Source organism: Typopeltis vanoorti, chromosome 13 (genome assembly GCF_054136105.1).
Source record: "Typopeltis vanoorti isolate ZY-2024b chromosome 13, IOZ_Tvanoo_1.0, whole genome shotgun sequence".
NCBI classification, from domain to species: Eukaryota; Metazoa; Arthropoda; class Arachnida; order Uropygi; family Thelyphonidae; genus Typopeltis; species Typopeltis vanoorti.
In genome coordinates this window covers 20,505,035-20,530,705 of record NC_143561.1, presented here as the reverse complement: position 1 = coordinate 20,530,705, position 25,671 = coordinate 20,505,035, and the positions used below count along the sequence as shown (strand labels likewise).

The 25,671-nt window shown below is 35.2% G+C and overlaps 1 protein-coding gene across 2 annotated transcripts in view; it reads right to left on the bottom strand.

The window, feature by feature from the left end:
- Positions 1–18,775: 18,775 nt before the first annotated feature.
- The window catches only part of LOC150099979 (kinesin heavy chain-like), a 579,478-nt gene continuing 572,582 nt past the window's right edge, over positions 18,776–25,671 (bottom strand). Inside the window, exon 27 of one of the 2 annotated variants that reach the window (XM_090403282.1) lies at positions 18,776–20,789. In XM_090403282.1, coding sequence (XP_090259408.1) covers positions 20,767–20,789 — 23 coding nt within the window. In that variant the 3' untranslated portion in view covers positions 18,776–20,766. The remainder of the gene's footprint in view (positions 20,790–25,671) is intronic. The other variant, XM_090403283.1, reaches the window with a different exon arrangement.

Sequence of the window (25,671 nt, the reverse complement as noted above, 5' to 3'; positions counted from 1 at the left end):
CACATCTAGTCAAGTCTACAGGAATCTTTAACTAAATTGAATAACAACGGCAACCAATTTGGCCGGAAAATCAGCAATAAAATGGGTCGAAAGTGTGACAGGAACATAGAAAACGTAAGCTAATTCTGAATGGAAATCCTATAGAACAAGTAAAATATTTCAGCTATTTTGGTATAGTTTCTAGTAAAGATGCAAGGTAAAGCTGGAAATAGACAACAGAATAAGCAAAGCTGGTATTGCCAGTAGCCAACTGAATAATTTATATGGATGAGAAAGAGAAATTAGCCAAAACACCAAATTAGCTATATACAATACAGTGTTCAAACTAGTTTAAAGTTATGAATCTGAGAGCTAGTTAGAAATAAAGCATTTTATTAAAGATTGGAGACCACAGATATGAAGGTTCTGAGAAAAATTAGGTGACTGAACCGATGTCATCAATGGCAGAATCATATTAAAAATGAAGATATTAGAAAGAAACTTGGCATTATTAGCGTTAAAGAATCTCTCATCAGGGCTAATCTATGGTGGTACGGTCACTTAAAGAGAATGGGATAAGAAAGGTTAGCAAGTGAAATATTTGATGCAAAGATTGCACGAAAACGATTCAGGGGAAGACCAAGGTCTAAAAGCACGAAATGTCAGATACGACAATATTGGAGAGTACTGATTTGTAATAGATTGATTGGGAGGAGAATTGTTGATAAGAGATTAACAATAATGTGAACTTAATCACGTATTGATTTCATAGCAACCTGAACACCCAATTAGGGTACATATCAGGAAATTGAGGAATTGTTGCTGTTGTTGATGATGTTATAAAGTTAGTTTCCGTACAAACGAATTTTGTTTTCGTGAACAATGTTCTCGAAAATGTCTGCATATTTCTTGAGAAGAATAGCTGTTGTTGTAATCGAGTCCATTGAAGCGCTTCTAGATATGACAGTAGATCTGTAGAAATGATTTGGCAATCTGTTGAACTTTGATGGAGTAGAGCTTTTCCATAGGGTTATCAATTTCCTGTAGAGCAGCAGGAATTGCTGGATAAGAATAGATATGGACAGGTGTTAGTTCAACTCCTGGACAGTTTTTGCATGTTTCATAGCTCCTACTGCCGTCTAGGTGAATTTTCATACCTTTAAAATGTCCCATCCTTAGTCTGGTGTGATTGTGGTTATTTCTCTATTTTCATTAATTTCACTGATTTCATTCTTCTTGATATTTTGTTTTACCAATCTTATTTTGGCGACAGGGTTAGCATCAGTTAGTGATAGTGGGTGTAATTTTTGAGGTAAGCATCTTGCTTCTTTGGCTAGTCTGTCTGCTCTTTCATCACCTTCAATTTTCACATGGGCTGGTATCCATTGCAGTGTACAGTTCTTATTTTTCAAATTTAAAGTTATTTTCGTAAATTACCTGTTTGAGTTTTGTTTTTCCATTTTTTAATGCCTCAAGTGCACATTTTGAGTCACTTTAGATGGTTATTCCTTCTGTAATGTTTATTACAGGATTTGGGAGCTGTTTGTATGGGTGTTAATTCACAAGTGAAGTTTGCAGCTATTTCGCCAGCTGTGGTTTTGATTTGCATTTCCTCGCCTCCAGGCAGAGTTAGAAAAATCCCTGAACCGCCTTGGTTGAGTGCTTCATCAGATGATCTATCAGTGTAGGCAATGACATGGTTTAGATTATTTAAGTGATATATAATGCCAAGTCCTTTTCTTTTCTTTTCTTGCTGTGAATCCTTTTTTGAACAAGGTTCTAGGAGATTTAAGTTTATCATTGTTTTTTTTTTTTTGTAGAATAGTGGAAAAGAATGGCTCTTTGCATATTTTAATGGACAGGTGCTCTAAGTCGATTTGTTTTCTAATTTCATGATCATGTTGTAAAGTAGATTGGAAAGCTGTTTAGTCTAGAGTTTCCTGTCCAGGCATCGAAAGTCTCGAGGTAGATGTGATCCTGTCGTTGGCTCCTGATTCTGTTAGTGAATTTAACTGGGGAGAGTTTTCTTCTATCTTCTAGTATGGGAAGCCCACACTCTTGTTGAGCTTTTAAATTATTTGTGGATGAGTCTGCACCTATAATAATATAATTTTTGCTGTTCTTGGTTGTACTTTGTCAAGCTTTTCTTCTGAGTTAGTAGCAGTGGAGCCTAGATTGATGAGGCATATTCCATTGTGGGTCGTATGAGTACCGTATATGTACTTTAGAGTGCCTTCGGTTTTGCAAGCCCACTTTGTTCCACAAAGCCTTTTGATGATATTAAGCTTTTCAAGAGCTTTATTAGATATAATGTATTTCTAATATGAGTTGTAAATCTCAGTTCAGTATCTGGAGTTAGGCCCAAGTATTTTGAAGACTGTTTCTTCAATTTTGGTATTATATTATATATTTTGATTTTGGGATTGTAATTGTGTCTATTTTTTCTGTCAGTGGAGAAAATGCTCCGTTTTGTTTTTTCCGAGTTTATCTGTAATTTAAGTTCCTTTGCCCATCTTTCTAAGCCTTTTATTGAATTATTTAGGACTTTTTCAGATTGTTCAAGATTACTGCTTGTGTGCCAGATTGCTATATTATCTGCATAGCATGCTATTTTTTGTGTCATTTATTATGTGAGGATGGATATTGTTCATACATATAAGAAATAGGAGTGGGCTTAAAACAGAACCTTGTGGGATTCCAGCGCAAGTTCGATGCATGTTGGAATAAATTCCATTAAATTTTACTTTCATTTTTCTTCCTTTCATGAAATCTGAAATCCAAATTAATGTTTTCCCCCTTATTCCAGTATCGTATACAATTTTCATTAACTTTTGTCTCCAAACGCGATCGAAGGCAGCTGTGAGATCCAAGAAAACCGTCTTCTTTGGCGGTTTTCTTGGATTGGCAAAGATAAAATAAAATAAATTGCATTGCAGAAGTCGAACCCCACGTCCGAGACATTTGTCCACGTGCAAGGCGGAAGTAGCAAGAAGTAGGGGATTGCTTTGTAGGGTAAAGCGCCAATACGGTAGCATGAAAAATTTTTCTTATGACTAATCTTGCTTCCACTTTTTTTTTTTTTTTTTTTAAACTTGGATTGTTACATCAAACCCTGCAGAGAGCCCTGAAAATTGCTGGCTAACGAGGCTCTGGCACACCCAGTGTCTGTTCTGATCAGAAGAGGAGCTAAACAGAAAAAAAAAAAAAGAAAGAAAGAAAGAAAGAAACATAAAACTGTATGACTTTTGTGTGTTATTACTTTCCAGTTAATAAAGTGATGTGTTCACTACGATGCAAATATCCATATATATATATAAAGATCGTGAGAGGGCGCTTTGTTTAACGATCGTGTAAAATAAGCGATTTTCATGCCTTATATTTGTTGAGATATCGCCATACAAAAGTAGTGCCGTAAATTGGAGCCCAGAACTTTCAAAAGTAGAGCAACAATAAGCAAAGGAATGCCAATGGGAATAGTGAAGTTGAAAACGAGAGATATTGTATTTTTGAAATCTCAAAATTAAACAACTTATTAGATAGATGGAGAGGAAGGGGCGGGTGATTATAAAAAAGTCGAGAGACGTTTAAATGAACATAGGAAGGACCAGAAAGTTAAGCAGCAGCGGGAGATACACAATGCACCGAAGCTGGTAATATATTAAGTGATGATAATCAGATAAGTAAAGTGGAATAGGAAAAAAAAAAAAAAAAAAGGATGTTATATGGTATGGCGATTCCCTCATAAAATATACCATTCATAACTGTATTACTCCATACAGTTGTCCTGGGGCAAAAATCAAAAATAACATGCAACTGAAATAGTAAAAGAGATTGCTAGAAGTCAAAGTGAAGAGTGAAAAAGTGAAAATTATATATTACCAAGGTACTAAATTAAGTAGAGGGCTATGGTAAGCGATTCGATACGTAGGATATGTAGAAGGAATTGTTGCTAGTTTTGGATGTGTGAGTGAGTTTGAGGGAAGAAAGGATTTCTATAAGGGAGGAGCTTGCAATTGGATGCGTGAAAAGTGTATACGGGGCAACAGTAGCGGCGGTGTGTAAGAAGAGCTCCGGATTCAGATAAGTTATTCTTGAAATAATAAATTGTATATGAGGGATTGTTTGAGTAAGAGCTGCTATAAAAGTGGTGTGCCTTTGTAGCAGCTAAGTATTATTATTAATGTATTATTAATGTGTGGTCTATTTTGCTTAAACTTAATTACAAATTCGTTGTTATTAGACCTTAGAGTAGTTACCAGCAAAGGAAAGATGGCTGCGGCTTTGTCAGTGCATGACTTTAACTTAGACGTCAGTCGTTTCGTGAGGTGTGCTACATGTATTCTTTTGATTACATAGATTTGTGGACAGTTAAGGCCGGTGGAAGGAGGGTATGTGCGAAGTGTGAGCTAAACGAGGATTTGATGAGTGCTAATATGAATTTTTGGACAAAGTGTTAGTAGCGAGAATGTCGAGGGAAGAATGCTCGTTCGAAAGAGAAACATGGTGTGAAAGAAAGGCGAAAACGTGTTAACAAATCATTGAAAAAGAAAACGAGTGATTTGAAAGCCGTAATGGATGGTAAAAAGAACGAAAGTGAGGCCAATGTGGCGGAAGGCAACGAAATTGAGAGAACGAAAGAAACCGGAAATAACGTGACAAAAGATTCGAAAGTTGTAAAAAATCGAAAGAATGAATGAATCCGGAAATAGTATGACGCAAGATTCGATAGCGGGAAAATTGGAAAGAATCACTGAAAGCGAAAGTTGGACGCATGGACCGAAAGTACGGAAACTCAAAAAAAAAAAAAAAAGGATGAATGGGAGTTTAAGTGTGAAGCGGGAATCGAGAGTTCGAAAATTAGAAAGCCTGAATGATAGAAAGAATGTGACGCAAGATTCGAAAGTTGAATTGGGTTGGATTAGGCAAGAGATGAAATGGATGTGAAGTGAAATTAAGAAAATTCGGGTAATAACGATTAAAATAAACCAAGTAGGTACGAAAGACGAGCGAGTGGCGTTGTATGGCAACTCCATTATTAAAGGTGTGCTGGATGAGAGGATGCACAAGGTATGCTTTCCAGGCGGTAAAATGAGTAAAGTGATTGAAGCATTGGATGTGAGGAGGGAGCGAACAAAGGAGTTGATGCTTTTAATAGGTACGAATGACATGATAGAGGACAAAGAGCACCTCCGAATGAATATCAAGAGGCTGCTTAGACGGATAAAAGAGAATAGTGTGACAGGAAGGGTAGTGAGCGTGTTGCCTAGGTATGATTGTGGTGAGATGAGGCGGAGAGCAAGGATTATGAATAGTATATTGACTGAAATGCGTGAGGAGGGGGGAGTACAATTTGTTAATGTGTGGAATGAGTTTGAAGGACGAAATCAACTGTATGGGAGTGATGGACTGCATTTGAGTGGTTATGGTGTGAGTTGCTTTGAGAGACTGCTGCTGGAACGTAGAGAGATAATGAGTACAGAGAATGAATCAGATCAAGTGGGAAGTGATGTGGAAGAGCAGGAGAGCTTGAAGGGGTGATATGAATGAGGAAGTGAGTGGCATAAGTATGGAAAATAAGAGAATGGGTGTGCAAGATGAAGAGGGAATGGGGAGGCTAATGGTGGGCAGGGGTATGCAGAGTGAGAAAGGTGGATGCTCCAAGAGGATGTGAGAGCATGTGTAGACAGGAAAGGAATGTGATCAACAGGAAACAGTTGGAATTGGAGATTGTAAAATGAATAAGTAGAAAGGGAAATGGTCCCAGTCGAGCATGGAGATCACATCGAATGAGTGGTATCAGTGGAACTAACTGTAGATCCAGGAATGAGCCGTTGTGTTTGTATACAAATGCTAGAAGTGTAAGAAACAAGGCAGATGAAATGGTTGCACTAATTGAGTCTGTTCACCCATGGAATAAGTGAGACGAGACATAGTTAGATGAGGACGACATCCTGACAGGAATAGAGATGGAAGGGAATGATGGGTTTCATGAGGATAGAATGGGTAAAAAGGAGGGAGAGTGCTATTGATGATAGAGAAAGAGTTATGTCCATTCAAAGTAGAGATTCAAGAGGAAAATAGCACGAGTGGTTTCGAGGCAGTTTGCAGTGAGATAGAGGTGAACGGAATAAAATACTTGGTTGGATGTTGTTATAGACCTGGTAATGTGGATGGTAGTGATAATGAAATGTATAATCAAATTAGCCAAGCAAATAAGAAAAGGGTGATCATTATGGGCGATTTTAATTATGGCAATATAGACTAAAATGATGATATAGCAACTGGAAGAAAAGAAAATTAGTTTCTTGAGTTTTTGAGGGATTACTACCTCAGACAGTATGTAAAAGAAGGCACACGAGGATTGAGTAGGCTGGCCATACATACCGTTTTGAACAGGACAGTACCGTTTTTTTCATATTTCCCGGCCGTCCCGTCGTTTTAATAAAAATGCCAATTTTGTCCCGTTTTTAATAAAACCTATAAATATACTTTAATATTGGTCAATCATAAATTATTCATAACCTATAATTGTACATCGATATCATGGATACCTGTAATTCATATGACCATGGAGTCGCATTGTTCGGTACTAAATATCGATATCTGCAGTGATTTATTCAGAGAAAATAATAAATACATGTTGGCAACACTTGCGTGTCTCAGATGCGGCATCTGTTCTGCTGTAGCGTTAGTTTCTGTTTTGTTTATATGCTAACCGGTGGGTTTTGTTATTCAATGCCGGTGGTTTAAATTTCGCATTTTTTAAAGTTTTAAGTTATTTTTTTTTTAAAGCTTTAAGTCTATCCTTGCAATGTCGTAGAGTCGCAACTGCAGTTTTAATGACGATCTCCAGAAAGAATTCAAATTTATTAAACTGGACAAGCGTTGTATTGGTGAAACAAAAGTGGTATGCCAACATTATAATGTCCATTTTCCCGTTGCTCATGGAGGCAGAAGTGGCATCAACATGTGCGTAGTCAGAAACATAAGGATGCTGAAAACACGGCTTCAGTCAAAAACAACAACAACAACAAAAAAAAATCATTAGCTCGTTTATGGTGAGATGTGATGGTGATAGCGAAAGTGATAAAATTGCAGCAAGTGAAGCTCTTGTTGCTTATCATACTGTGGGTCACGGCCAAAGTTTTCCCGCAAATGACAACTTGTATACATTGATCAATAAAATTTATGAACCAAAAGTTTCTTCAGCACGTACGAAATCAGAAGCAATAATTACCAACGCTTTATCACCATACATATTAGGCAAAATAAAACTTTTTTTTATCATCTTATTTTTCCATCAATACAGAATATTACATAACCCCCGTCCCGTTTTTCTCTCAAGGAAATATGGTCAGCCTAGAATTGAGGGTCATGGATTTGGTCATCTCATCAGAGGATGTAATTATAAATGAAGTGTCAAATCACCCACTAATTCGTGAGAGTGACCATGAGGTGATTACCAGCAGTGTGAGGTCCTCTGTAGGAAAAGGATATATGTGGAACTACAAGGGGGGGGGATTATGAAGAGCTCAGGATACAGCTTGCAGATGTAGCATGGAATGAGGAGTTAGCTGGAAAAGAGATCAATGCAGCTTGGGGGATTTTCAAAAACTATCTAGTAGATGCAATGTCTAAATGTATTCCAAGGGTGAGAAGGTTAAATAAGATGGGTGTGAGATGGATGAATAAAGAGATTAAGCATGCAACACAGAGATAAAGGGCATGATGATTATTTTCACTTCTCTTATGTTGCCATGGAGGTAGCATAAGAGAAGTAAAAATAACCAATTCCACGAGGCTACAAAGACCAGGCAAGGGCAGGTGACTTCGTGGGTGAGGATAGCTAAAGAGAGGTATGAACAGCAGTTAGCTAATGAAGCCAAAAATAATCCTAAGGAGTTCTTTCGATAGGTAGCCAGCAAAAGAAAGAATGATTATGGAAGGATGACATTGATTGGAGAAAATGGTATAGAGACAGCTGTTGCAGAAGGTGTGGTGGAGATACTTAATGAGCAGGTCATAAAGATCTTTCAATCTTGTGAATGTGACTTCATGGAGAGAAGTTGATGATGAGGAAGAGAGAGAGAGAGAGAGAGAGAGAGACTGACTGTAAGTGAGCAAGAGGTGTATGGAGAGTTGAGCAAACTAGATGTAAATAAGGCGGTGAGACTTGATATATCACCATGTATTCTGAAGGAATGTGCCAGGGAGTTGACTTGACATATTTAATATGAGTCTTGGACTTGGTCAAGTTCCTAAGGAATGGAAGGAGAGCAAGATTGTGCCACTTCATAAAGGACGTGATAGAACTCAAGCATAAAACTGTAGGCCTATCTGTGTGTCGAGTATTGTGGTTAACTTGTTGGAGAAGCTTGTGAGAACTAGGATCCAGAATTGGGTTGACAACAATTGTATTATCTTTGATGGACAGAATGGATTTGCTAAAGGGAGGTCATGTTTTAGTAACTTACTTATTACAATAAGGTGACTGCTTCCCCGGACAGAGAAGAAGGATACACAGTAATATACTTAGATTTCGCAAAGGCTTTTGATAGATTACTGCATGATAAGTTGATAGTCAAACTAGATCACAGAGTTTGACTATCAACTATTCATGGGTGTGCGTACTGTGCGATGGCACAGGGCCCCGTGCCACCGCACAGTTTTTATGTATTTTCTTGGTAAAATAAACACCGAATTTTTCATGAAAATACATTAAAATTATTCCGATAACGGTGCGTCGTTCTTTCTTTGGCACTGCACCGCGTTACTGCTCGCCAAGTATCTCATGGCCGGAGCCAGACCAGCGGTCTGGCTCTATTGTTCGATGAAATAACATTAGGATAAACAGTAATTGGTACGAGGAATAAATTTTAAGATCGTAGCGCTAGAGCGGTAGCATTTGAAACTACTCTAAGATATATAATAATATCGTACAACATAGTATTAAATAGGGAAAATGCATTTTAAAACAGGTGTTTTTAATAATTTTAAGGAGTTTTTGGATTTTAGTTTATGATTTTATGAACAAGTAGGTATATACACTGTCATGGCAATTTTTTTATGTGACATTACTTGCAAAATATCTTAAAAAATATATTTTGTAAACTGGTTTTAGGTTATCCGACATCAGATTCTTCAATAGCAGTTACCAATCTATATTAGATTTATTTATTTTCTAATATTATCTATTTTAGATATATTTTATTTATCAGGTAAATAGTTTTTTTTTTAAACTTAACTTATTTTATAATGAAATCGATCGTATTTATTTCTAGAGTATGACTAGTCGTGAGAGAGATTATTATGGAAAATACCCAAGTGGGCATGAAAAACGAAAGCGAAAACAAGAAAAAGAAGCAGCTGAGGAACGTCAAAAAATTCACTGTTTAAATTTATGAAGTTGAACTCATATATTTGTTCATATATATCAGTTGATAACGGGAGTTCTGAAATAACTACAAACAGTTCTTCGGCTTCAACATTAATAATGAGAGTTCTGAAATACTCAAAGGAAGCGGAGAATATGACGTGTTTGGTCAAACAATGAGTATTGAGGATTCTAAAACTGAGACACCAGATGTAGGTGAACTATTTACTATTGATGATCCAGCAACATGGCCCAAAATTTTGAACAACGCAACACTAACACAAATTGTACAACGTGGTCCACCGTCTCCTCCGACTGAAAATGATTTTCCAAAAGATGACAACAAGAGGTGTTTTTCCACAGTTCACTATGTTAGGACAATTGTAAACGGAGAGAAGCAAAACAGAAGATGGCTTGTATATTCAAACTCTTGCAACTCTATTTTTTGTTTTTGTTGCAAATTATTTTCTTCTGATGATAATTTTTTATCTAATAATGACTTTTCTAACTGGCGACATGTAAGTGAAAGATTAAAGTAGCACGAACGAAATCCAGTGCACATGAAATGCATGGACACAAATCGAATGTAATTTAAAAAATCACAAAACAATTGATCAGGCAAATCAAAATGTCATAAAATTTGAAGCAGAACGGTTAAGAAATGTTTTACGACGAATGGTAGCAGCAATTCTTTATTTATCCGAACATAATTTAGCTTTTAGAGGTAATTTTGATATTTTGTACACAGGCCATAATGGTAATTTTTTAGGAATCAGAATTAATTGCAGAATTTGATCCACTTTTAAAAGATCATTTAATACGATGTTCGGAAAAAAAATTATAGGTAAGAAACAAAATTCGTATCTATCGCCCATTGTGCAAAATGAATTAATTGTTGACATGGGAACCAAAATTCAACAAAATATTGTAAATATGATACGACAGGCAAAGTACTATTCAATAATTCTCGATTGTACTCCTGATGGTAGTCATCAGGAGCAAATTTCATTAATTTTTAGATTTTTACATATATTTGGAGCAGATATTGAAATTCGTTAACACATTTTGACGTTTTTAACAACTAATGACACTACTGGTAAAGGTATATATGAAAATATAAAATCACTTTTGAATAAATTAAATCTTAAATTGACAGATCGTAGAGGGCAAGGGTATGATAACGTAGTGAATATGAAAGGAGTATGAGTCCGTGCTTACATTTTAAATGAAAACGAAAAGGCATTTTATACTCCTCGCGTCTGTCATAATTTAAATTTTATTTTATTTTTATTACGATTACCCCAAGACCTCATGGAAGCAAAAATTCGTATTTTAGGGGATGTCGCAAAATCATCAATTATAGCAATAAAATTTTTTAATGTTATACAAAAAATATATACATTATTTGCTGCCTCAACTTCACGTTGGGAGACATATTAAAGAATTTTGTTAAACAATTAACTCCAAAACTGTTATATGATACAAGATGGGGATGTAGAATAGAATCAGTTAGAGCTGTACATTTTCAAATTACAGAATTTTTAAATGCACTAAAAGAATTATCTAAAACTGCATCAGATAATACTATCAAAGTAGAAGTGGTTTCAATATATGAACAAATAGATTCATTTGAGTTTATACTATAGTTAATTTAGTAAGTAAAGTATTTCAAAATGCAAAATTCCCATAGACGTAGCAACTAAGCATATTAAAGAGTTAGTGCAGAGAATATCAGGATTTGATAGCTGTTTTGAGATTGCTAAAGAACTGTCAAATCTATTATTATTATTACCACCTCAAGACCTCATGGAGTCAAAGACTCATATGGGAATAGAAATGGAATCATTAGAAATAGAAATTAAATTTAAAGAAAGTCGAGTACGTCGAAGAAAAGTATTTTTTGATTATGAAACGCCTGATGAATCACACATAGATAAGAAAGATGATTTTAGGATAAATTTCTTTTTTGTAATTTTAGATACTGCTCTACAGGCTATCAAAAAAAGATTTGAACTATATGAAATTCACGAAAAATCATTCGGACTTCTTTATGATATGAAATTAATAAGAAAAATGACAGAAAATGAATTAAAATTTTGCTGCAAACAGCTGTATCAAAAATTAAACACAGATATAAGAACGACGGTACATTGCGTCCTTCGATTGGAATAGGCCTAAGTTCGATTCTCGTCGCGACGGGAGGAATCTTTATCTGGACGATTTTCAACCGAAGGCGAGTTAGCCGATCTCATACGGAGGTAGCAGGGTTTTTTTCTCCCGGAGATTCGGGTTTTTCATCCCGCATACAGACAAATCGGCCCTTCAGAACACACGCAATTTACAGACATAGAATACTAGTTGTAGTGGTGGTGGGCGGTAAATGGCGTTGATGGAGATAATTCGTAGTAGAGGTTCGGTGTAGTGGTTCAGGTTGTATCAGTTAAGACAGTTGTAGGTGTGTCCTCCCGCGATGAGTCTTCGGACTCCTTGGAGGTGTCAGGAATAATAATAATATTGATGAATCTGAATTTTACAATGAATTAATTATTTTTAGAAATATTGTTCCAGAAGATTCACCCATTAATATTTTAAAATTCATAATTGCAAATAATTTGTCGGATATTCATCCAAATATTACTACGACATTTAAAATATTATTGACCAGTCCAGTTACGGTCGCATCAGCAGAAAGGTCATTTTCCAAATTAAAATTAATAAAAACCTATTTGCGATCTTCTATGTCTCAAGAACGTTTGTCGTCCCTGGCAATATCTACAGAGCATGAAATTGTAAAAAAAAAAATTGAATTTTGATAGCGTTATAAATGATTTTATTGATAAGCGCATTAGGTTAAATAAAATTTAATATATTAAGATTTCTTTTAAATCTTATAAGTTGTTATACATATATTTCATCATTTATAGTAAAAATGGATATGTTTTCATATTTTTATATTATTAAATAAATCATTGTTCTGGCGTATTTATATGATAATGTGTACTTAATAATAAAAGAATATATCATTATTATTATGTGACACCTCTAGGGAGTCCAAAGCCTCATCGAGGGAGAGTGTGCCAACACTCGAACGATTGATCGCCTTCCAACTACTAACCACACTCAAACATTATTAAGTTTTTGTGAGCGATTAATAGCAGAGGCTCTACACATCGACCAACTTTGCTGGCTATGTACATACAAACACATTTATTTTTTAAAATGTTTTCCCTTTACTTAAATTGATGCTAAAGAGCATACTTGTTTATGTGCATAAATATTTTTCATATTTGATTTAATTAACAAGATATTCTTCCATTTAAAATTTCCATAAATGTTACTAACTTTCAGGGGCCCTGCAAAATGTAGAAATGGCCCTGCTAGAGGATGGGGTTGGATATTAGATTGGTGCATTGGATTGGATAGGTATCAACAAGTTGTGTATGGGGGAGTGATATCCAGGAAAAGGAAAGTTACTAGTGGTGTGCCTCAGGGGTCTGTTTTAGGGCCGTTGTTGTTTAATTTGTATATTAATGATATTGGAGAAGATTTGGATGGAGATATTTAGTTGTTTGCAGATGATGCAAAGTTGGGACGAACCATGAAGAGTAGAGATGTTGTGGCCTTACAAGACGACTTGAATAAATTGAGTGATTGGGCACAGGAATGGGGATGTGAGTTCATATAATAAGTACAAAGAAAAGAATATTATGAGCAAACCGAAGCAACTAAATGGCAGGTGCAGAATGAGATAGGGCAGTTAGGTTAGCTGTTGAAACTGGAAATGAAAGGTGCCTATATAAGAGGAGCAGAAAAGAAATTACTATGATTAATAACCACCCAGCACTTCCTTGTTAAGTAAAAACACAAGAAGGTATTAAAGATGTGTTTGAGAGAAGGCACAGTAGGAAAATTTCTGAGACTATATAGAGGAAGAGAGGAGGTGCAGATGAACTCCTCTGCTGGTTAGAATGAATGATTTGAAAAGTGAGGTTGCCCAGGATTTTAATGTGTTATTCAGGGACAGATTAAGCCAGTTAGGGGGCCAATGGTAGTAAAATTTATGGTAACCCCTAAAAAAAAATTCTACATTTGGAAAAGTTGACATCTCTCACAACCTAGTATACTTGTGTGGCAGTATTGAACTCCTGTTGCCAATCAATGCTATTGCAATGTGAGGGGAGGGGGAACCCAGATAGAGAGATAATACAACAAAAATTTGAATTTTTTTTGTTTTAAAATGAGTAGAAATTGTGCCAATTCATCACCAAAATGCATATCTATATCGTTCTTATAGATCTCTTAATCTTTATATACAGCTTGTCCCCCCCCCTCCCCTCCCGTGACACCTGCAGGTCCAACACCTGCTTGACCCACCTCTGGTGTAATCAGACAGTGCAAAAGGCTAAAGTTGCCAGTTTATTTATTGCTGAGATATGATATTAGGAAGCCAAAGAAAAGGATATTAATTATGAATGGTATAAACTAATAAATACGGAGAAACAACATTTACATACTGTATTTATAATAACAATCTCAAAATATGCTGTGTTCATGAAAGTGTTTTTAATGTGAATCCCAGTAATGAACGGTTGTAAATCTCAGCTTGTGGGGGCTCCCCAAGAAGTTGAAGGAAAGCAAACCCCCCCCCAACTATATATACACTTCAAAATAGTACAATCTCATAAACAGGGCTTGACTAATACACACACACACACTCACTCATGGCAAGCAGCTGCAGACAAACTGGACAAAATAGAATATTTCATTTAATAAAAAATAGCTTTCTAAAAATCTTTTTAAGAAAAAGATGGATACAACAACACTAAGCACTTTATAGAACTCCTATAGATTTATTGAGACATTAAACAATGGGAGGGAGGGATCTGGCAAGTAAATTTTTTGCATGGCAAGCAGGGTTTTGGTTAATTTGTCAAGACTTGCTTATAAGTATGAAATGTATCCAGAGATGTTGAGAGTTTATTTTTCACTATGTTAGACTATAATAAGTTTAGTTTAATCCTTTATCCAAGTGTGAGCAAACAAAGTTTGCGCCTGAAAGTATCTTCAGGACTGGGGTAAGGTAGTGCAACACCAGGCAACTCATTGCAAAGGTGAAGAAAGCTCTCATTACTCCTATCTCAGTATCTCCCATAATGCAAAGCACATCTCCTTGCGGATATGTGTAATGCTATGCATTAAGACAAGGGCCACTACCCATACCGGTTTCGACCTTTATTGAGGTCTCATCATCGGGAGCCAGGCCCAGTAGTGGAGATACAAAGGCAGAAGCAATGAGAGGGCATCCTAATCTATAGGAGTTGCCAAAGGGTGTGCAACCTTATTATTGAATTACTACAGATTCAGAGAAAGATGTTGAGAGTTTATTTTTCACTTGGTTAGACTATAATAAGTTTAGTTAATCCTTTATCCAAGTGTGAGCAAACAAAGTTTGCGCCTGAAAGTATCTTCAGGACTGGGGTAAGGTAGTGCAACACCAGGCAACTCGTTGCAAAGGTGGAGAAAGCTCTCATTACTCCTATCTCAGTATCTCCCATAATGCAAAGTACATCTCCTTGCAGATATGTGTAATGCTATGCATTAAGGCAAGGGCCACTACCCATACCGTTTCGACCTTTATTGAGGTCTCGTCAGTGGGAGCCAGTCCCAGTAGTGGAGATACAAAGGCAGAAGTAATGAGAGGTCATCCTAACCTATAGGAGTTGCCAAAGCTTTCTCCATCTTTGCAACGAGTTGCCTGGTGTTGCACTACCTTACCCCAGTCCTGAAGATACTTTCAGGCGCAAACTTTGTTTGCTCACACTTGGATAAAGGATTAAATTAAACTTATTATAGTCTAACCAAGAGTGAAAAATAAACTCTCAACATCTTTTTCTGAATCCGGAGTAATTCAATAATAAGGTTGCACACCCTTTGGCAACTCCTATAGGTTAGGATGACCTCTCATTGCTTCTGCCTTTGTATCTCCACTACTGGACCTGGCTCCCAATGACGAGACCTCAATAAAGGTCGAAACCGGTATGGGTAGTGGCCCTTGTCTTAATGGATAGCATTACACATATCCGCAAGGAGATGTGCTTTGCATTATGGGAGATACTGAGATAGGAGTAATAAGAGCTTTCTCCACCTTTGCAACGAGTTGCCTGGTGTTGCACTACCTTACCCCAGTCCTGAAGATACTTTCAGGCGGAAACTTTGTTTGCTCACACTTGGCTAAAGGATTAAACTAAACTTATATGTATCCAGAGATGTATACATAAGTATTGTACAAAAACAAATACTGTATGTTATATATAACATCCAAAAATTCAATTCTAGTTTGAATGGATGAAATGAGGTTGGCTTTTCTCTAAGGAGTGTAGTGTATAAATAAATTTGTGTATGCTTTTACTTTTGTTAATAAGTAATACAGGAACAGTAATCTATAAGCAATTTTTTTTAAATCCTTGAGAAAATAAAATTCAAAAACAAACTAATAACTTCTTCAAGTGTCGTCTCCTAGAAAGAGGTTGGCAACCATGTCATGGATCCTTTTTGGTAATTCAAGCCAGTCCAGTCCTTAATGTCTTCAAACCACATTCTCCTGGGTCTACCTCTTCCTCCATCCAATTTCCCTTCTAATATTAATTTCTGAATGCCTTCTTGTCTGGTTAGATGTCCAAAATATTTAAGTTTTTGCTCTTTAATTATTTTCATTAATGTTCTTTTCATTTTTGCTTTCTTTAAAACATCTTCGTTTTTCATTTTCTCTGTCTATGGTATTTTCAACATTCTTCTGGTTCACATTTCGAAAGCTTCTAATTTTTCTCTGCTTCTTTATTTAGAGTTGTCCAAGTTTCACTGTTGTAGAGAAGGCTTGACTAGATATAGCATTTTATTAATCTTTTTCTTGTGTCTATATTAATGTCTCTGGATGTTAGAACAGTTTTCATATCAGTAAAGGCTTTTCTTGCTATCTCTATTCTTCTTTTTATTTCTTTAAGAGAATTTCCTCTGTCTGTAAACATTTGTCCCAAATATATAAAAGACTGAACCTGTTCAATTTTCTTTTTGTTAACAGTTATGTTCAATTTCTTATTTATTGTTTAAAGTTTATTTTTCACTTGGTTAGAATATAATAAATTTAGTTTAATCCTTTATCCAAGTGTGAGCAAACAAAGTTTGCGCCTGAAAGTATCTTTAGGACTGGGGTAAGGTGATACAACACCAGGGTGACTCCTTGCAAAGGTGGAGCAAGATACCAACACTCCTATCTCAGTATCTCCCATAATGCAAAACACATCTCCTTGCAGATATGTTTAATGTTATGCATTAAGGGAAGGGCCACTACTCAGACTAGTTTCCTTTATTGAGGTCTCTTCAGTGGGAGCCAGGCCCAAGTGGAGATACCAGTCAGAAGCATTAGCAAGGTCATCTCTACCTATAGGAGTTGCCAATTGGTGTGCCACCTTTTTAATAAATTACTCTGTATTTAGAGGAAGATGTTGAAAGTTTAAAGGTATCTCCACTTGGGCCTGGCTCCCACTGAAGAGACCTCAATAAAGGTCGAAACTAGTCTGGGTAGTGGCCCTTTCCTTAATGCATAACATTAGACATATCCACAAGGAGATGTGTTTTGCATTATGGGAGATACTGAGATAGGAGTGTTGGTAGCTTGCTCCACCTTTGCAAGGAGTCGCTCTGGTGTTGTACCACCTTACCCTAGTCCTGAAGATACTTTCAGGCGCAAACTTTGTTTGCTCATACTTGGATAAAGGATTAAACTAAATTTATTATATTTATTGGTTCTTTTAATATAATCATGCAATTTGTTTTCTTTAGGTTAATAATTAGTCCCATGTCAAAGCTTCTGTTTTAAATTTCTGTGATTAAGTTTTGAAGATCATCTTCAGATTCAGCTATAAGAACTGTGTCATCTGCATACCTGAAGTTGTTGAAGTTCCTACCTCCTACTTTTACACCCTTCAGTTCTAAAATATTTTTAAAAACTTGCTCACTATATATATTGTACAGTAAGGGTGATAAGACACATCCTTGCCTTACTCCTTTTTTGATGTCAAAGTTTCCAGAATATGTATTTTTATATCTTATTGAGGCCATTTGATTCCAGTATATATTTGTAATTATACATAGATCTTTTCCTTTTAACCCATTATTCTGTAGGATATGTATTAATTTCTTGTGATCTATTGAATCAAATGCTTTGGTGTAATCAATAAAAACAAAGATATATGCTTTTCTGGTTGTCACGGCTTCTTTCACATAATGTTTTCGAATTGAAGATTCCTTCTCTTGTAGCTTTGTCTTTTTAAAAACCAGATTGAGTGTCTTCTATTTCTACTGACAAAGTGCCTTTTATTCTTTCTAGGATTATTCTCAGTAGTAATTTTGTAACATGGCTTGTTAAACTTATTAGTCTATATTCTGTACATTCAAAAGTTCTTGGAATTTTGGGAACAGTGACAAAGATGGATTTCTTTAGATCATCAGGGATGTATCCTGAATCATAGATGTTATTAAAAATAACCTTTAGGTTATTAAGTGTGTTTTCATGTACTTTCTTTAACAATTCAATAAGGATCTGATCAGGGCCTGGTGTTTTACCTGTTTTCATTTGGCTTAGAGCGTATTCTATTTCTTCATATGTAATTGGTTCACCATCTATATTTTGTATATCTGTTGCGTCTGTGCGATCAGAGTCAAACAGTTCTTTTCCATATTCTTTCCATCTTTTTATGATATCTTGTGTCTCTAGTAGCATTTTTCCATTTTGATCTTTTATACAAGGATTATGGTTGAAAATTTTCTTTTTATTTGTCAGGGCTTGGATTGATTTATGCATTTCTTTACTATTTGTTTCTTGTCCAAATCCTCTATTTCTTTACATTTTTCATTTAGCCACTTGTCTTTAGCCTTCCTGCATTCATTTTTTTATAATTTTACTGAGTATTCTATACGTTGTGTACTTTTCTTTTTTCGTCTTTCATTCATAAGTTCTAGTATTGATTCAGTCATCCAGGGTTTTTTCTTATTGTATTTAATTTTTGGGATAACCTCATTAGCTGTCTTATATATTGCACTTCTAAAATTTGACCACCTGTTTTCAATTTCCTCTGTGTTACAAAGTATATTGTCTTCTGTTTTATATCCTACATGATCTAATTTCTTCCTAATTTCTGAGTTAAATACCATTATGTTGTCAGGTATATTCAGAGCTGTGAAGTTAAGTCTTTCAGTATGATTGCTTTTAGAAATGTTTTTTAGTTTAATTTTTAAAGTGGACACAACAGGGTTATGGTCTGAACCTATATCAGCACCTGGGTATGTTTTTATTTTGGTTATATTATTTTTGTATCTATTATTTAAACTAATTTTAAACTAATAACAGAAACATTCTTATGTAAATCACAGAAAAGTATATTTTATTCAGCGACAAAGTGATACAGTGTAATATTACTCAAAGCTGCCACAGCATCATGTTCTTAAGGGAAACAGTACCATATATGGTTTCAAGAAAATAATGCCTCTATTATCAAACAAAATTAGAGGCTATCATAATCAGGACTTAACCAAGTAACTGTCATCATATAGCACACTTAATTTATCCTTCAAATGGTTAACAACAACACTATCTCAGTAAAATGGCAAAGGGAAGGAAAAATTTTAAAAATTGTACCACATACTGTAGATACTAGTATCTTTTAAAATCAAACTAACATTTGCAAAAATAAAATTGTTCCCAATTTAAAAGAAAAATTACCTCATATGTATTTATAAAATAAGTATATTTTTATAAATTTAATCATTTACTATACAGTGTTTTTCAAATTTGATCAAATGGTCCATAGAGGTAAGGAATTAGTGACACTTCTCATTTTAGCAATTTTTTATATATATATATATATAATTTAAATAGTAGAGCCATGATGAATACGACTACGGTTACAAACTCATTTCACTAGGAATACAGTATTAATTTACTATCACATCATATACATAAGCAGCATGTATATATGAAGTCTTGCTATGCAAATTAATCTTGAGAAATAAGACAACAAAAATATTTTGTCTGCAAGGCAATTAATTTTATATTCACTACACAGATTTACATTCCATACTGTTTAACAGTTTCTTAACAAAAACTCAGAAATTAATGACTCATGTATGTGTGCTCTTTCTCAACTTCACACATACATCTGCATCCTTGGAAGTACAGTAATTCTATGTTATTGTATTTGTAATAAATTATGTGAGATCAAATATAAAATTTGATGAAAGATAAACATACTGAAACTTCTAATGTCATGAGGAGAAATCTTATTTAATTTGTAAACACAATTAAATTTTTTTCAGTTATACCTACATCACACAAAATTAACAGATCCTATTTTACCATCATTACATGCTATACAGAAATAAATAGAAGAATTTATAAATAGCATACAGCAATATACTAAATAATAAACCGTTTTAAATCTTATAACTATCTGGTTAAAAACCCATAAGGCTAACTATTATTTTGGAAAAAAAATTCCAGTTATCAACCTTTATATTTACAGCACTATAACCAAACAATGATTTTTGATAGAGGAAGAGAAAAAAAAAATCCCCGTAAAATATAGCAACAAATTATATCTTCTAATATTAGTTAAAAAAAAAAACCTTCCAGCACCAAACATGGTCCACAGAATTCAAGACTGCAGCCTTTCTTGCCCCTGCTATTATGTGCTATTTGGCTAAGCAGATAAAGAGAGGCAACATAACAATAGGCGTCCTTGTATCACTATATTAACAGGTGTGCACCATTTCTCATTAATGAAATGGAACAAAACAGATCACGGAAAGTACTAGCAGATCACAGAATATAATCTTGACTGCCTGAAACCTCTAAATTCAAAATCAGTTCATATTTTAAAAACTGCATTTTCATCAGCAGTAAACTGTACAGTTGTCATAAATTAAAATTATCTTCAAGAAAATACAACTAAACAGCATATTTAAAAAAATTATGTTGCAATTTTATTTGTCCAATTAACACCAACATATTCATTGAGGCTAAAAAAGAATATTTACCCTCTCACCCAACACACAGTGCATGCCCAGGTACACATGTCACTGACATGTTCCATTTCATATTTTATGGCTTGCAATAAGCTGAGAAAGCAAATGCACTAAAAGACTATGTGATGCCCAGGCTACTAAAAAAGAGCCACATCCATGAATTAATTATACTATATGAATAAATAGTTTGATTGGGTTTCCTCATAGAGTCTTTTTTATCTTTTTTTATTTTCACAGGACACATTTATGCAATTTCAATAGTTCAGGGAAGGGAGGGAGTCCTTGAGTACAAACTGGAGCAACTTCAACTCCATGATTAATAAAGGGTAGAAATATTAGCTTTCTCCTGCCTCTTCTGCTGAAAATATTTTAGTTATTATGAATAACTTTGATTTAAAAATTTTCACATAAATTGTATTATAGAAATCATTTATAATTATGCAACAATCAAAAAATATGCACAAAAGTACATCTTAGATGCAAAATTAGGAAATTTCAATTTAATGATAAAAATGCACGGCAAAGAACTGTACTAGAAAATAGATAAATCATAATTTTGAATACAGCTGAACTGAATTTTATATTTAATTCTCATAGGATATTTCAGTCCTGCTATGTGAAATCTAGTTACTCTGAAAATAGAATAAAAGCAAGAAATATAGGATATTACAAATCTATTGTTATTTCTATAACCTTACAAGTATAGGATACAATATAATTTCATGCCAAATTGAAACCTTCTAGGTTCTTTCCTCAACTATTATAATTTATGCACCAATTAGGAGTTCATTCCAAAAAAATACACTTATTGATGTAGTATTGCAACAGCATTGAAAGGAGAGTTTTGTCTTCTTATAGTTTCTATCTGGTCTCTGACGAGAATCAACCATTTGAAACAGCTATCAGGCCAGTGAAACCTTAATCAAAATTGCTAATAAAAGGCAAATATAAGGGCTACTGGGCAGCAGTTCATGTTTTTTTAAGTGCAATGTCAAGGCAACCACATGAAGGCCGATAAGCACTTGGGTAATTTTTTGAAATTTTAAGTTTCAAATTCAATATTTGGTTGTAAAATAATGATGGATTCATAATATCTTGTATAACTTGGTGTACAATGCCAAATCAAAGTCAAGAAGGCTCTTCTTATTAGAATAAAAGCAGCAGGTTTTTTTATTTTTATTTTTTTTAAAATCACAATAATAGCATTCTTTTTACAGCATGTATCAGAACTAATGCAATGTAAACTCAAGGAATAATACATCTAATTTATAAGGCCAATCCTTTACAAACTCATGCTGACCATCACGAAGAACCCAGTCCTGTATTCTGTTCCTAACCAACCTCTCCAATACACTGACTATAATCAGATATGCAGACCAGTCTGTCATTGGAAACCTCTATCCTAGAATTATGTCTGTGAAGTGTTTGCCTTCCCTCCATTCATTAGGAACCTTCTCCACTGCATAACTCATTAAATAACTAGGGCAAAGGCATAGCCAACTCTTGCACATTCCTTACAAATATGTGGTGATATGTTATCCATTCCCACTCACAGCCTTATTAATATCTACCCTAATAAACACTTAATACACTTTTAATCCTTTCACCTCTAATTCTCCTAATATTTGCCTTCCTCTAACTCTCCACTGCATCCTTTGCAATGGTCATGCTACTATCATAAGTATCTGCTACAATCACTCTGTCATAATTGTTCTTCCACTTGCTTGCCATATAGCAGAAGAATCCTTTGGATTACTCTTGGCCTGACTGGCCAATCTTCTCTCTATGCTTGTCACTTTTCTAGCCTGCACTTTATATTCATCTAATTGCTATCAATTGCCTGTACCTCCTCCATTACTTCTTTTCAACACTGCTTGCTTTATTTCACTATTCATCCATTTTACCCCTACTCTATTTATTTGCTCAATTCTTGGTATGCAGTTATACACTGCCTGTATCAGATACTGCCTTATCAATTCACATGGACTATCAATATCTTTTCTGTGCAACTAATCAACCTAACACACTGATGCTAGTTGACAATGGAGCTTCTCATAACTACCCACCTTATAATTCCATATGTAGTCTGCCCAGAATAAAAGCAAGAAATAATCTTGTTTTGAGAGAACCTTAGCAGGCACAGTGCCAAGAAGAGTCAACTCGTGTTGAAGGGAAGAAAGGAATAAGGAGATATACATATTCATCACCAACACGCAAAATCACATGCTTTATAAGTAAAATTTTCGAACTGCTATACAAGCAAAATAGTTACCACTTTAAAAACTAGAATGTTCATAAAAAGGAAAGCTAATTTTCTGATGTGTAATAATAATGAAACTCATCCCACAAGATGGATTGATTATCCTGTTATCTGAATGGATTCTCCTTCTTCTGCCATGTACAGAAGTGTTGAAAGGTCTCGCATCTATGGTCGAACTATATATCCCTTTTTAACAGAACTTTTTCCTGTTTTACCACTCCCCAAACCATTACCTCATGATCACTCTTACCAACCAGTGGCAGTGTTGATATCTCATTAACAATCACATCCTGTGAGGATATCACCAAATCCGACACTCTAAAACCTTGAGTTGCTTCCATCCATTGGCGCACCCAGGGAGGGGACCATGGGGCTCTGGCCCCCTCCAAAAGAAAGAAAAAAAAAACTAGAAAATTTTCCAAAAATCTTTTCCTAATTGAAATTCTTTTTATTTTATTTTATTTATGTTGTGTCGCGTCTTCAATTTCTATACTACTTATGAATTAGCAGTCACATAAGGTGGAAATACCCTCTGGCTCTCAGGAATCATGGCTGTTGTGAACGCAAGGCAAAGAAGTAGTGCTCGGGCGATACTTTGTTTGCCCAAGCCGGGCCAGAGATCACGGTTATCATGTATTATTGGCGATCACTGCAGATGCTCAATCATAGGTCGTATGCAATGTGTAGTGTGTATTCTCAAATCGTCTACTCAACTCGGCCCCCCCCCAAGATTAAATCATGAGTGTGCCACTGCTTCCATCACATGCTGCTCAAGATAATTATTCCTCAGAATTCAACAAACTCATTCTCCTGGTTCTCAGTGAACTTTTTCTTTCCAATCTACATTCCTATAATTAAAATCTCCCATTAGGATCACATTTGTACATGTCCAACCAATTTGCCTAAATATTTCACAATTATTTCTCTCTACATTTGCTGGCCTACATTCTGTTAATTTTAACTTCACACCAGATTCAAAATCTTCACACGTACTACCATTTTCAACAGACACAGTTCCTCTGCTATCATTAAAAAAATAAAAGGCACCAACTCCCTCTTCTTTTCACCTTCCTATACTTCTGGAAAATTCTATATCCTTCCACTTCTGTTTCTGACAGTATATCATCTTCAAACCATGTTGTATTGATTGAGTCAATACAACAAACCCAGCTATCTTATTTATAATATTCCTTATATTAGTTTTAAAAGAGAGTGCACTATGGTAAACAAAATGGACATGCTTGAAATGACACCACGTGACTGATACATGATTAGGTGTACATGAAGTCATACTCTAATACTGTGTAGCCTCAGTGCATTGTTTGCTGATTACTTCTTTAGTATAGTCTATCTACCTTGTGGGTTGTCAGTTTTGTGTTTATTGTGAATTCTGGCTAAATATAGAAAATTAGTACCCTAGCAATGCAGAGAAAGCTATGAAAATATTGCATCTTTCATCTATGTACCTGTCCAAACTTGGTTCTTCTGTTCTTATAGTTAGGGATTTCCAATCTGATGATGTGAAATCCCTAAAAAACTGTTGGGAGGGTGTTTACTACTTGAAAAAGAATAGGAAAATTGTACTATGAAAGGGTTGTAAACTCTTTTATAGTACTTTAGTGTTACATGGTGATCAGCATTCATTTAGACAGCCCTAATTATCACCTAGCCAAGAAACTAGCAACAGCATTCAAGGAGTTGGTAGGTTATTCCCCCTCCTATATTAAAAACACACAACATTTTGTAAACAAAATTAAAGACGTCACACTGGAAAAAAGTGATTTATTAGTCAGTTTTGACATTCCTGTCCTTTACACAAATGTCCCAAACAATGACACAATTATTTTTTTACAAGACAAATTCCCATCCAACGTTCTGGCTATTCTGTGTGGCAAAACACTTTCTACCTACAAAAAGAAAGCACAGCCACGGGCTCATCATTACCCCCTTCCCCATTGCTAACTTTTACATGAAAAATTTTGAGCAACTTTCTCTAGATTACTCTCCTTTGAAACCCAAAGTCTGGCTTAGATACATTGACGATGTTTTCGCTATCTGGCCCCATGGCCGCCAGACATTAGACACTTTCCTTAGCCACCTAAAGAAACAAACAACACAAATGCATACAATTCACAATTGAGAGTGAAAAGCAGCACACACACACACACACACACTTTCATTTCTAGATACACTTGTCACACATCTTCCTTCTGGCAGTCTTTCCTTTACTGTTTACCAGAAACTACATACTGGCCAATATATATTAAAATTCCTACCAACACCAAAACTAGGGGTCATTAATACACTAAAAACAGAGCTTTGAAGATGAATAAGCACTTAAAGATGAATTAAAAGTTATTCAGCAATACTTTCCTAAAAATGGTTACAGCCCAAATACTATCAACATACTTCTGTACAAGACCTCACTTAAAAACAAAAATAAACAGAATACTACAAAAATACAACCTTAAAGCCACCTTTAAACCTCTTGCAAAACTAAAGAACTTATTCAACTCATCCAAGGATCCTCTCCCTCCGCTGGCCCACCCTGGAGTATACCGTATTCATTGCACATGTAATTTGTCCTATATAGGGGAAAATAGGATGCACAATTCCTATCAGAAAAAAGGAACGTAAACGACACATTAAATATAATAACTATGGTCAAGCTGGTCTCTCTAATCATGCCTTGAACACTTTACATAGAATTGACTGGAAAAGCACCTGTTGTTTACATCCCACCAAAGCATGGCATGAACGTAAATTTAAGGAGGCCTGTGAGATTCTTAACAATAATGATAGTCTAAAAATCCCAAGCATATGGAGCTCAAGGAGACCAGGCCTGAGTGCAGTAATCCAGATGTGGATGTATCAAAGCCTTATAAAGAGGAAAGAGTATTCTGTGATATGTTTAGAGTGCATGGTCAGAAAGGCTTTTAGCATAGTTGAAATTTAATGTGGCATTTGTGTTCATCTTTGC